At 66.2% G+C, this 13,350-nt stretch overlaps 1 protein-coding gene across 5 annotated transcripts in view; it reads right to left on the reverse strand.

The window, feature by feature from the left end:
• INPP5A (inositol polyphosphate-5-phosphatase A) overlaps nt 1–13,350 on the reverse strand; it is a 161,724-nt gene that overhangs the window by 1,489 nt on the left and 146,885 nt on the right. For all 5 annotated transcript variants that reach the window (XM_072804800.1, XM_072804798.1, XM_072804797.1 and 2 more), the window contains 4 exons: nt 12,540–12,613; nt 3,051–3,162; nt 875–943; nt 22–108 (listed from right to left, as the gene is read on the reverse strand). In XM_072804800.1, coding sequence (XP_072660901.1) covers nt 28–108; nt 875–943; nt 3,051–3,162; nt 12,540–12,613 — 336 coding nt within the window. In that variant the 3' untranslated portion in view covers nt 22–27. The remainder of the gene's footprint in view (nt 1–21; nt 109–874; nt 944–3,050; nt 3,163–12,539; nt 12,614–13,350) is intronic.

The following is a 13,350-nucleotide window of genomic DNA, read 5'->3' on the forward strand; positions in this document are numbered from 1 at the left end:
GGAGGAAGGAGTCATATTTACCACACGTCACTGCACGACACAACACTTGTGCACATGGGCGTGAGGTTTACCTGCCCCGGGCGCGATGCGGAACGCCAGGAACACGGGCTGCGGCGGGAGAAGAAGGGCGTCAGGAGCCCGGCCGAGCCCCGACCCAGCCCGACCCCGACCCGACCCCGCTCCGACCCCGTCACACGGCCTCCCGCTGGGGCCGAGTGGGAAGGGCGCGGCCTCCAGGTACAGGGGGCGCGGCTGCCCGCAAGGCCCTGCGGACGGGGGCACCGGGTGCCCTCCTGGGTCCGCTCCCGCGGCGACGGTGCCCTGAACTCGGGACAGCACAGCGCGGGCGCCCCGTCGGTCCGGCGGAAGGTAAGACGCGAGCAGCACTGCCCGGGCGACAGCGGGGGCCCCGGGGTGGGGGACGCTCAGGCGCAGGGCCACCAGGAGCCACCGCGGGTCCCAAGGGCACACGAGAAAGAGGGCCCTGGAAGCCACTGCTGGAGTCTGTGTCTTGTCATAAGTAGTGAAGTTCTCTACTTTGTTCCACGGGACTAGGCTTTTCTGTGCTTGCCTCCCCCCTCCTGGTATTTCACTGCAACCAAGTGAAAATAGACCAGGCGACCTGTGCCCTGGAGCCCGCCTGGCCCCCCCCACCTCCCACGACCAGCCCCGCCCCCGTCCCACCCCCACCGCAGTCCCTCCACCCCCACCTCCTGGTCCAGCCCCCCCACCTCCCACCTCCCACCCCGAGTCCAGCCCCTCTCACCCCACTGTCGCCCCCCCCCCCCAGTCCAGCCCTCCTCCTCCGGGCAGTCCCCACCCTGGTCCAGGCCCCCCCTCCGCCGCCCACCGGGGCCCAGGGAGGGCACATCACCTTGTGGTCTCCCATGCAGACGTTAGGCCCGATGTGGTCGTAGGTGACAACCTTCTCCTCGCTCTCCGACTGGGGAAGCAAACAGAACCGTGTGGAAGGCGGGGATGGAGGGGCTTCCTGGGGGGGAGGGCACGAGCCCCGCACCCCCCGCCTGCCTCCTGGAGGCCTCTGGCCAGCTGGAAGGCAGAGCCTTCTGGAAGCCCCGTCATCCCCCTAGCCCCTGGCTCTTCCTGCTTCCGGAGCAGGGTCGGGTCGGGGCCCCGCGCCCTCGTCTCGTGCGCCCAGCGGTTCTCTTAGCCCAGATCCGTGTTCGGAGGCGAGCAGACGCCGAGTCCTGCTCCCCGCGTGTTAATTAACACTGTGCACCGGCTGCCCTTCCTCCGGGCGCCTCAGCCACCGGCAGGTGCCCGCGTGTTGGGGCGACCGGGAACCGTCTGTTCCTGGCAGGCGCCCCACTGGGCCGGATTTTCACATCCGCAGCTGAAGCACCGAGACCGTAAAGTTAGAACTGAGTTATCTTTAATGCAGCAGGAAGCTTAAGGTCAGATTCACTTTCCAGCACGGTCGCCTGCCAGAAAGTATAAAAACGTAACCTTCGGCGCCGGCTGCGCCCCTCCCGAGCCCCTCCCACCCTCACGCGCCGCGGCCCGCGAGGGGACATTCATCAGACACGCGCCGTAATTTACAAAGGCAGCAGAAAATTGTGGATTTCCATCCGCATAATCTCGAGACAGATAAACAAATTACAGCCGCGCGCTCATCACCGCGGCTCCCGGGCACCGCCACCAGCCCGCCGCCCTCCGTGTTTTCGGGCCGGGGAAGCAGAACGGAACATGACGACGAGGTAACCGAGCGTAGCATGATGGATGAGGCCGCGGAGCCGCTCGCGAGGCGCGTCTGCTCCGACTGTAACGCCCGCCGCCGCCGGGCGGCCCCCGGGGAGGGCCTGGGCCGTCGGGGGGGCTCCCTCCAGCTCTGAAGCATCACAGCTCCGAGACGTGAACGAGCAGGAGACCGTCTACAGGGAACCGCTTCCAGGGAGCCGCCTGCAGCCCCGGGCGCGCAGCGGAGACGCCGCACAGTGGGTTTCCCTGGCTGTGGGTGCTTCCCCTGGTGGACGCCACCCGTGTCTCTGTCCCCCGCACCCTGGAGGCACCGCACGTGCTCGGGGCGGCAGGTGGATGCTGCGAGCCACCGCGAGACTGCGCCCGGTTCTCCCCAGAGCGCCACCAGCAGGCCGGGCAGGGAGGGCGCCGCCACATCCGGGGCCAGGCAGGCTCGGCCGGAGCCGTGGCCCTGTGCCTGCGTGGCCGACATCCCATGGGGCGTCAGTCGAGAGGCCCTGGGGGGAAGCGGTCCTGGGGCAGCCCCCAGCGACCGGCCCTGGGTGCGAGGGTGTCAGACGGGTGCGGGTCCCGGACGGGGCGCCGGGCAGGAGTGCCGAGGCCCCGACACAGCAGGCTTCCTGCAGACCCAGCGAAGCCCCTGCCTCCAGCCCAGGCGCCTGGGGGCTCCCCCTGGGCTCGGGAAGGACACCACGGGCTGCGCCCTCACGGAGCAGGGGGCACCGGGGGTGCGTGCGGCAGGGTGCTGGAGGCCCGGGGCAGCCTGGGGGGGGGGCGCTGCTCTCCTGGCTGTGACCCCGCCTGCCCAAGAAGGGCCCCGGGGGGGGGGGGCGGGGGGCAGCTGGAGCCTCAAGCAGCAGAGCTCAGGCCCACCCGTTGCTGTGTCTGCTCTGAGCACCGAGCACCTGCCTGCGGCCCTGAGTGGGATGTTTGGGACGCTTCCTCATGGACGGGGTTGACAAATCTAATTCAGATATTGATTCTTTTGAAAACACTCTCTGTATTAAAATGTGGGCACTGGAAATTCTGGAAAATCAGGAGGCTGCCTCCTAAAAGCTGCCTCGAGCCTGGATGTGAATCGGGCTCCTGATTTACAACTTGGGGGAATCAGGACAGATGGGTCCACCGCACTTTACAGCTTACAAGCGCCTGAGTGGACGAGAGCATGCTTGGCTCCCGAGGACACAATAAACTACTGATGTTTAAAGCACCGATGACCGTGCTGCGTGTTTTGGGTTCAGAAAGTCCTGGGGTGTCGCGAGGGCCCTGGGGCCGGGCGCAGGGTCTGAGGGGGCCCGTGTGGCCGGTCCTGGGGCAAGGCGGGCACTCACCTTCAGGATCAGCTCCCTGGCGGACGGGGACATGAGGACGCGGTCACACCACGCGGGGCACCGGGTGTTCATGTACTGCCTGCCCTGGCCGGAGTCCTCGCTGTACGGGTAGCTGCGGGGACAGAGGCACGGGTCAGCCGGTCGGCCACGGCTCTAGCCCCGCCTCCCGCGTCTTCCGGGCCCCCGGGGAGGGCCGGGAGGTTCTTCCCACGCACGCGGAGCGGCCAGTGCTGCGCAGGGAAGGAACCCACCAACAGAAGATTCCAGAGCACAAGGCCAAACCTACGATTTAAGTTCTCGCTTGTATTTTAGTTGTAACAGGCCCCGGGGACAAACCAATGGCATCACCTGTGATGCTGTGCTTTGGGTCTGGGACGCTGTCTGAGGACGGCTTGGCCCGGCCTGGCTCTGAACGCAGGGGTGCCGCTGGGGGACTCCCACCAGGCGCCCGGAGGCGGAGGCGGGGGTTCAACGCGGGCCCAGCCCCGTCCCCGTGCCTGCCCCACCACAGCGTCTGCTCAGCAGGTGTGCGGTGCCCCGGCCGCGGGCTCATCGTGGTGGCCCGGCCCATGGCCGTCCCGGACTCGGGGCTCCGGCCACTGGGCGCCCCTCCCACCCACTGACCTGGCTCAGCCACGGGGCAGGGCCCTGACGGCAAGGGACACAAACGTGGGCGGGGAGCCTGGGGGCGCCGCCAGCTGGGGACCCCAGGGCGGCTTCTTTCCAATTCCAGGACCCACGGAAGCAGTCCCGTCTCCGTCCACGGAAAACCGCCAGCCCCACCCCAAGTGGGCATCCTGACGGGACTGAGGGGTGAAGAGCGCACTCAGGATGAGCTGCCTTCGGGGAGACGGGGGCAGCGTCCCGTGTGCCCGCAGCAGTGAGGCGCATCTGCCCACCGCTGGTGACCTCGTACGGCCGTCACTAGAGTCTAGACTTTTCCTTGTAAAAAAATGTTTTTAAGTTCATTCCAAAGGCCCACGTGGTCTTGGGTGCGAGCTGGCGTCTTCTCTGCTTCACCTTCCTGCACCTGGAAGGGGGGACGGCGCTGGCCTTCGGGCCGCTCTGCGGAGGACCCGGTCCCTCTGCTCTGCGGCCTCCAGACCCGTGTCGGGCCTGCACGCTGACCAAAGGGTTCCCGCCTGCCCGTCCTGCAGGGGGTCCCACACGCCTTCACCAGGAACAGAGGCCGAGGGCCCCAGCCCCTCAGGGAATCAGCGTTTCACTTGACTAAAGACCCAAAGCAGCAAATATGCTTAAAACCCAAACCCACCCAGTCCTGCCTGTAGCAGCAGCGCGTGCAGGGGGCCCGGACGGCAGCGGCTCTACAGACGCCTGAGCAGGAGGGCGGCGAGCCCGTGGCCGATGCTGCTCCGCGCGTGCAGACGCCGGGCCCCCGGCTCCGCGGCGGTGAGGAAACGACAGCACCAGCCGGGCCCTGCCCGCCTTGGACCCGCAGCCTCGCCTGGGCTGGGGACGGGCTCGCTCCAGGAACGTGCTGCCTGGGAGCCGGGGACGGGAGTCCGCACGGATCAACCCCAGCTTCCGGAGGACAACGTGCGGAGTCGCGGGTCGAGAGCGAGAAGCCCCCTGGCTGGGGACGAGGTGGGGATGAGGGCGGCTGCGAGCTGGAAGCCGTGGTGGTGGGCGGGGGCTCTCCACAGGCGACAGCGAGTCATCGCAGACTAAAGGGTCGTGCGGAGATGCAGTCGGGCAGGGATGAGCTCCCAGCGCTCGGACACCCCCCTCCACGCTCGGGCACGCCCCCGATGCTGCGACAGCAAACCCGTTCGGGGGCCCAGCTGGTCCTGGGGGCTCGTCTAGGGCCGCACACAGCACCCACAGACCACCAGGACCTACCAGGGCCAAAGCTCAGAGTTTGCACCACGGGCCCAGGGTTGTGCCAGGACACAGAAGGCGACTTCTAGATCCATGGGTCAGAGGTGCCTACGCAGACCGCGGAGCTTCCGTCCTGCCCTGTCCTCGCCGGGACCCAACAGGCGGTCACCACTCACAGGGGCGCTGGGATGAGTCCCAGAGGAGAGCCGGAAAAGCCGCGAGTAGCGGCTTCTGGGTCCGCACCCCGAGGGCAGTCCCGGGATCCCGCATGGCCTGGCCCATCGTGCTTGGGCAGGACCCGGCCGCCACCGTCCACGGTGTCCACAGGGCACTCAGCAGGAGGAAGGACCTGTGCCAAGAAGGGTCCTGCTGGTCGAGGCACTGCCCTCGCTCCCACAGCGCAGGGGCCCCTGACCCGGGAACGGGCCCAGCCACAGCGCGGACGGAACGGTGCCGCTGCCGCTGCAGGGAGGCCCAGGGAGCCGGGGGCGGGGGCAGAGCACCGGGGACCCGGCCCGCGCAGCCCCAGAGCGGATGGGGTCAGGACCAAACCTGCTGCCACGCCTGCGCCTCTGAGGCAAGCCCTGGAGGGCCGGGGGCACAGGCAGGCGGTGCCCGGGCCGGCTGAGGGGGAGCCGTGACCGCCGGTGACAATCGCCCACTTGTCCCCCCCACCCCCGGGGCACCTCCAGCTCCGTCCCTCGGGATGTGGGCAGCGGCCCCTTCGCGGAGGCCGGGAGACGCGAGGACTCCATCGGAGCAGGCGGGCGGGCGGGGCTGCGGGGGCGCACCCTGACATCACGGCCCTGACATCGCGGCCGGGAGGGCACAAAGCCCGGCTGTGTTTCCAGCCCTAACCCACAGGGCGGCCGCGGGTGGGGGACGCCGGGCTCAAGAGGAGACAAGGTAAAGCACAGCCAGACCAGGACGTCCTGCACCTGCTCCCCCAAGCAGGGGGCACCCAGGGAGGCCGCGGGGACCAAGCGCCTCCTCGGAGCCCTGCCCGGTGACAGCAGCCGCAGCCCGGTACCCAACACGCTGGTGTAGACGCGGGCCCTCGGCGGCCTGGCAAACTGCGTGTCCCTAAGTACTCTGTTTCAAAAACCCCCACCGTTACTGATATTCCCAGAAAAGACCGAGAAAGACAAAAAGAGAAGGAAAGGGAGCAGGAGCCGCGGCCACACTGCGCTCTCGGGTGGAGAAGGGGCGGCGGCACCCGGACCGGCCGCGGAGTGCGCACCTGGCTCCCCCGAGCGGCTCAGCTCTGGCCACCCCGACACCGCGGGGGCCTCGCCCAGGGCGCAGGGGACGGCGGGCGGCGGGGCTCCTTCCGGTCCGGACCTCCCAGCGGGACAGGTGACCCCAGACACCAACCTGCGGCCCGAGAGCCTCTATCCCTCATCTAGAAGTAAACGCCCCGGGGCCGACCGCCCGCCTCCTCGAGCCGCCTTTACCTCGCTTTACAGACTTTTGTCCTCAGAAGCCACGGCTTCCCCTCACTCTGTGATCAGCTGTTGAGCAGAAACACCTCCTGCCCACGGGACCGTGATCCTCCCCGCGTGACTTCCCCGGGGATGAGGAAACTGCTTCGAGAAGTTCTGAGTAGACCAGCAGCTCCTGTCGTCACCGTGTCACCCGCGCGGCACGGCCCCCACGTCCAGGGACGGCCCTGCTGGAAAGCCCAGGGTCGTGGCTTCAGCACCACCAGCGAGTCACGCCTGTGCGACCTGCGCGTGAGCACGAGTGCACGGCCTTCTGCCCCGTGCGGCTGCCCTGGGGTCTGCTCGGGACCAGCCTGCCGCATCCTGCCGCGTGGCGCTCCACTGCGGGGGCGAGTCTCCGACCGCCACGGTGCGCCCTCCGGCCCCTTCAGTTCCTGGCTAGTCCCGGGTGTGGTGTGTGGAGCCTCCGGGTCCCGGGGCCCTCCCGGGGGGTCGGGAAGGTGTGCATGGCCCTCACGCGTCTGCCGCGGCCGTCGTGCTGGTGCTGGTGGCGCCCCTCAGCCCTGCCCCCTGGGCGCTGCACTCACCGTGCAGCCTGGGAGGCGTGCGGTTTCGAGATGCGGTGGGATGAGGAGAACATACGTGACGCGTGCTGCCGGGTGGCTGTTTTGGTTCATTTCATGGAATATCTCTGTTTTGCCAGAAAGGCAGACGCTGCTGTCACTCAGGAGTTTTGTCAAGCAGCGATGAAACGAGCCACTTCTCCAAGAAAACATCCAAGGCTATTTGTAGCCAGTGACAAAATCCAAGCGTTTGAGCCCAGCCCAGAACCCCGGAGAATGTGTGTGGGCCCCGTGCCTGACAGCGGCCCCGGGAAGACCGGCCTCCGCTCGGTGATGCCAAGGGAAGCGCCGTCCGACACCTGCCGACACCTGGGGCCTGCGTACAGTCGGGCGACCCGGGGGTTCTGGGGGCCGGCTCGTGAGGTCGCCCCCGTGTGTGCATGGGCGAGAGACCGGGCCCTTCTAACCGCAAGGAGCCAGCGGCTCACAGATTCGGGTTCAGATCCACGCGGTGAGCCGTCGGAGGGCCGTTCGCCTCAGAAGCACAGGGACACACCGCCGGCATCTCGGACCTGCACGTGTCCAGGTGCCACCCCGGCCTGCGGGGCGGAGGGGGGCAGGTGCCACCCTGGAGCGCGGGGCGCGCCCTCCTGCCCGCCGCACACTCTGCCTCTTGATCACCACCCGCGGGCGGCGGCTGCCGTCGTTGCCCTAACGCAGGTGGGAGCCGCGCTGCGCCCTCGATGGGAAGGAGCCGAAGGCGCTCTGGGAATGTCGGAATGTCAGAATGTTAGCCCGTCTTCCAGCAAAGTGACAGCATGAAGTTGCAATCCACTAGGCCTGAGGGGCTGTGAGTCCGTGGGGAACAGCGACCGATGTCTGGAGAACCCTCTCTCCCTTTGAGGCCGGTCCGCAAACGGAGCGTCTGTGGGGGACTCGGCGTGTGGCTGTGCCGACGCTCCGCGCTCCGGCCAGGACGAGCGGCCCCGGGCATGCCCGGCCCCACGCAGTGCTGCGGGAGGCGCCCCCGGGAGGGACCCAGGCCGCGTGACCAGTGTGCAGCGCGCCCCCGGCTCGGAGGTGCAGGAGCAGCAGCCGCGGGAGCAGATGCTCAGGGTCCCTGCGCAGGACAGACAGGCGACGCCCTGGGACGGCGAGCCCCACGTTCCTGGATTCGGAAGAACCGGAGCAAACATAGGCCTTGCTGAGCCCAGAGCCCCGTGAGGACGGGACAGCCTGAGGCGGCCCCGGCCACACGGGCTCAGTCCTCGCAGCCTTCCAGACAGTCCCGGGAGCCCGGCAGCGCGCAGGGAGCTCCAGTAGGTCCTGACACGCACCGAGAGCCGCGCCGGCTGAGAGCACGCGGGGCCGCCCAGGAGCGCAAAGCCAGTCCCACGGGGCGGAAACGTGTGGGGCGCATCTCCCGGGCTGTGGAAGGGGCCTGGCATGCAGGGTACCCCTCGGTCCCTGCAGCATCTCGCTGTGCACAGCCCTGCCCGGGCAGCGTGGACGACGCACCGGGGGCCCCCTCTGGGAGGGTCCCCACAGGGCCCCGCCGACCTTTACAGACGTGAGCCGTGCAGCGCGGCCTCCGACCTCACAAGCCTCTGTCCAAGGGGAGGAGCATCCTCCAGTCCAGGACGCGTGTGCCTCGCCAGGGCACTGGCCTCCGCGGAGCCCCGGGGGAGGGTGGCCCTGCGGGTCGGGGTGCAGCAGCCCGGGGGCACCTCGAGCTCAGCCCCACCCGCAGGCGCCCTGGCCCCGTGCAGAGCCTCGTGGTCCAGCAGTCCAGCCTCAGACCCCAGTGCTGGGGCCCGGCCCTCAGGACACGGACACCCCCGAAGTCGTCCCGGGGTTCCCCGCACTGGCCCGGGGCGCGTGGGGATGGAATTCCTGCCTCCTCTCCCACGGGGGGACCTTGGGCCCGGGGCGGGGGCAGAGGGGCCGCAGGCCTGCCAATCTGGAAGGCTCTGGCCCCGAACAGGGGTTTGTTCACTCACGACTCAGCGGGCAGCGCTGCCCCTCCCCCGGTGGGCGTAGCACGGCGTCCCCAACTCCTGCACACTGCACACTTGGGGCTTCCCGCCCTCTGCTCCAGGGGGGACACGGGAAGCCCCCAGCTGCTTCCCGCCACGAGCTGCTCAGTGCTGCGGGCTGCGCACAGGCCGTGTACACACACCCACACCCAGGCCACACACGAGTACATACCCACACGTACACATGAATGTACACACTCCCTACTCACGTGTGTGCACACCACATGCACAAACTCCGCAATAGGTCTTGCACACGAACACACTCCCACATACACACTCATGCACATGCAAACAGCTACATGCACACGTGCACACATCACGTACACATACACGTACATAGCTTAGGCACACCCACACCCATGCAGTGGTCACTTGCATACACCCAAGTACATGCACACACCACATACAGGCCCTTGTGTGCACACAGCCATGCACACACGCACACACAACCCGTACCCCCACACCTGTATAAGATACGTGCATACACCCCTACACCTAGATATGTGCACATATAACCACACGTGTACCAAGTCTGTATACACACACCTACACACCTCATGTACGCGCGTGCAAACCCATGCACACATGTGTGGACTCTGTACACACATACAAACCCAAACACATATACGCTACACACACACGTACAGTAACCCACACACACCCTGCATGTACGTGCCTTTACCTGTGCACGTACCACATACTTACCCATGTGCACACACATGCACTCATACCTGAGGAAGACCCACATACTTGCTCACAAGCACATGTGCCTACACAGTGCACACAGTCCTCTGCACACATCCCCATGCATACATGGAGGTGCCCATGCGGCACACACGTGCATACGCCTACACACATCTGCACACGAGCTCATATACCATTAGGCACACATAGCCCCCCAGATGTACACACACGCGCACACACACACACTGCACGCCCGACCACCTATTTTACGGTACAGTCAGGAGTACCTGGCAGGCACCACACCTTACAGCCGCTACCTCACCATCGCTCATCACCTGTCCTGGACTTTGCTGCAGCTTAAACTCTTCCCACAGCTTGGAGCTCTCGCAGCCCCACGTGGCCACCCTGCGGCTGTGGACCCTGGTCACAGGCATGATCTCAAAAACGCAAAAGAGCTGGGAGGCGTGGGTGGCTCAGAGGTTGAGCATCTGCCTGCAGCCCAGGGCGTGACCCCGGGTCCTGGGATCGAGTCCCGCGTCGGGCTCCCCGCAGGGAGCCTGCTGCTCCCTCTGCCTGTGTCTCTGCTTCTGTGTCTCTCATGAATAAATACAATATTTTAAAAAGTACAGAAGAGCGAAAGGAAGGGGATTGGTGTGACCCAGACATGGGGGAGGGTCTCGCCACGGTCTCTGAGCAGAAGCTGGGCTCGGCGTCTGAGAGCTGTCGGTTTGCTTGGAAACCTTCCACCTTCCCTCCTCCCGTGTCCATCCAGGGAAAGTACTGTCTCATTTCCTAATTAAAGGGAAAGTAGGGGATCCCTGGGTGGCGCAGCGGTTTGGCGCCTGCCTTTGGCCCAGGGCGCGATCCTGGAGTCCCGGGATCGAGTCCCACGTTGGGCTCCTGGCATGGAGCCTGCTTCTCCCTCCTCCTGTGTCTCTGCCTCTCTCTCTCTCTCTCTCTCTCTCTTTGTCTATCATAAATAAATAAATAAATCTTAAAAAAAAATAAAAAAAGGGAAAGTATCTGATGAGTTGACTGACCAGGCAGGGTAGCGCCTGCACCTGTGAAGCCAGTGCTGCTGAGACACCCGTGTCCCCTCCTGTCACAGTTCCTGTCCCCAGTCCGAGTGAGCTCTCTGCTCCTCAGGCTCACGGGGCTCCACAGGCCGACCTGGACGGCTCGGGACACCACCCTGCAGCCCCAGGTCCCCCGACAGCGCAGGGACATCGCTGGGGGCCATCCTCCCACGAGCCAAGCAATCCCCACAGAGATTTATGCTCAGCAGCAGTCGCATGCCTCACGGACCCGGACCTTGCTGAGGGCAGGGTGACCCCAGCCTGGGCCCACAGCCCACCCCAGGTGTCCCGGTGAACACGGGAGGAGGTACCCCAACAACCAACACACACGCGCAGCTCTCCGAAGCTCCCCCCACGTAGCACGAAGTCACCCACTTCTCCTGTCCAGGGGCAGAAAGGGCCCCACACAGGCAGGCAGGGTACCCCACCCTCCCAGCGAGGCTTGTGCTTCCTCGGCCAGGGACCACCAGCCCAGGACCCCACCACCCACGTGGCCGTCCTGCCAAACTCCCGAAGTGTCGGGCGGGGCCAGGCGGGTTTCTCTCTGCTGCCCGGGCTGGTGGTGGGCTTGCTGCTTGCCCCCACGCACTGGCCACTAGGCCCTGTGGGCTCTGGGCTTGAGAGAAACTTGGAGATGCAGACACCAGTGCAGGGTACATGTGTCCACAGGGTCGTGGCCTCTGCCCGAGGTGGCCCCCAGGCCTCCTTCCTCCTCTCCAGCTCAGCAAAGACCGAGAAAGAGATCCTCGGGTTGTTCAAGTGAGAGGCGCCATTCGGGGCATCCGGCCTACCGCAGCCAGGAAGGGGCGGGCTCACAAATCCTAAGACCCTCTTTAGGTCTCAGGTGTACCTGGAAGTGTCGCGAGTTCAAGGGGGACACTGTGGTCAGTTCCTGGGTGGGAACTGCTGGGGTGGCCCCCTGTCCTGCGGCATTCCTGGCTGTCCCAGACCTCAGCCTGGGCACCGAGTCGCTGCCTCTCTGGTCCCCTGCAACTCACGCGGTGGCCCTCTCGGCCAGAGTCTGGACCCTGAGGTCAGAGGGGCACAGCCCATGTGCACCCGCTGCAGGAAGTCCTGTGCGCAGTGGGCTGCGGGGTCCTCTGCCAGCCTCCGCGCACGGGGCCCAGGGATGGGGCACCTTCACAGCACACGTGAAAGCCCATCTGGTTTCCGGGCATATTCTCGGAGCAGAGCTATTGTGTCTGGTGACAGGGTGTGACGTGGGCCCCGGACGCCCCCACGCCTGTGTTATAAAGTTTCCCTGAACGTGCCCCAGTGACGAGGATTCACACCGGGGTCTGAGAAAGGAGAAGGGCCGGGGAGGAGTCCCGGGAGAGGCCTCCGTGGCCCAAGGTGCCCTCCCCTGAATGCCTGGCACGGCGGGGGAGGCGGGCTGAGCCCCCGTCCAGCCGCAGCTGCCGAGGCCGCCCTCTGCGGCTTCCCTACGCCCCACGCCCTCTAAGGCCTGGGCACCGGTGCGGGCCGCACCCCCAGTGCTCGCGACGGAACGGGCTGTCACTGCTGCGGGTCAAGGTGCTGTGAACAGCAGAGTAAAGCACAACAGAAACTTCGTGTCTAAGAGAAAAACACCCCCAAACCTACCCCAGCACCCACACTGCCGAACGTCCTACGTTCCCAGAAAGACCCAGTGTGCTGGTCTGAGAAGTGGTATTTGGCATATTTCATAAAAATCTTTTTCTTTTTTTAGAGAAGAGAGCAGAATCGCTTATTGCTCTCAGCTGGCTGCGGCCTTCGGGGCTGGGCTAGAGCAGGCAGGAGGAAGGTGTTCACAGGTGCACACGGCCCCGGGGGAAGTTACCTGCTCATCCGGCACGCGGGGGCTCCTTACCTGGGAGGAAACGAGATGTCCAGCTCATACAGCCTGTCCTTAAAAACAGACAGCTCTTTGTCAAATTCTAAGAGCTAAAGAAAAGAAAAGAAACAAGAAAACAAGGTCACTGTGGCTGGCCTCCCGGGGGGCACGGTCGTGTGCGGCAGGGACCCACGCACTCCCAGGAGCCACGCCAGGCCACAGAGGGCCGTATGCAGGCGGAGCCGCCGGGGCTGCCCACGGGGTCCCTGGGGAGGTCTGTGGGCTCCCAGCAGGCCCTCTGCCCCGGGGTCCACACTGGGCTCCAGCCCCCTGCCCAGGGCGGCCCGGCCAGGCAGGGTCACCTCTGCCGGAACCACACGGGGCAGCAGACACGGCAGCGCCCTGACGCCGACGCCCGGCAGCACGGACACGCTCTCAGCTCGGCCCAAATTAAGGTCAACGGTGACCACGCTGGCGCGCAGGTGGGGTCAGCAGGAAGCCTGGGTGGGAAGCACTGGTTTCTGCGCGGGGAAGACAGCAGCCTGCCCGCAGAACCCTTCGGAACCAACCCCGAGGGGCACGGTGTCCCAGCGGGGAACGGGTGCCACCAGCCGTGTCCACCCCAGGCCGAGCTGAGCCTCCGCGATGCACAGCCTCGGACGTGCGCGTGGGTCAGGTCCTCGGCCCCCCAGCTCCTGTCCCGGCACCTCGTGCGTCACACCAGAAGTGTGACATCAGCAGCTCCATGTTTACGCAGTCATGGCCTGTGTGCCAAGCTGCTCCCTGAGCCACCTGCACACAGCGCCCCCCGCCAGGAGGAGCGCGGGGGGTTGTGGGGAGGGAGGGT

Source organism: Canis lupus, chromosome 29, assembly GCF_048164855.1.
Source record: "Canis lupus baileyi chromosome 29, mCanLup2.hap1, whole genome shotgun sequence".
NCBI lineage: Eukaryota > Metazoa > Chordata > Mammalia > Carnivora > Canidae > Canis > Canis lupus.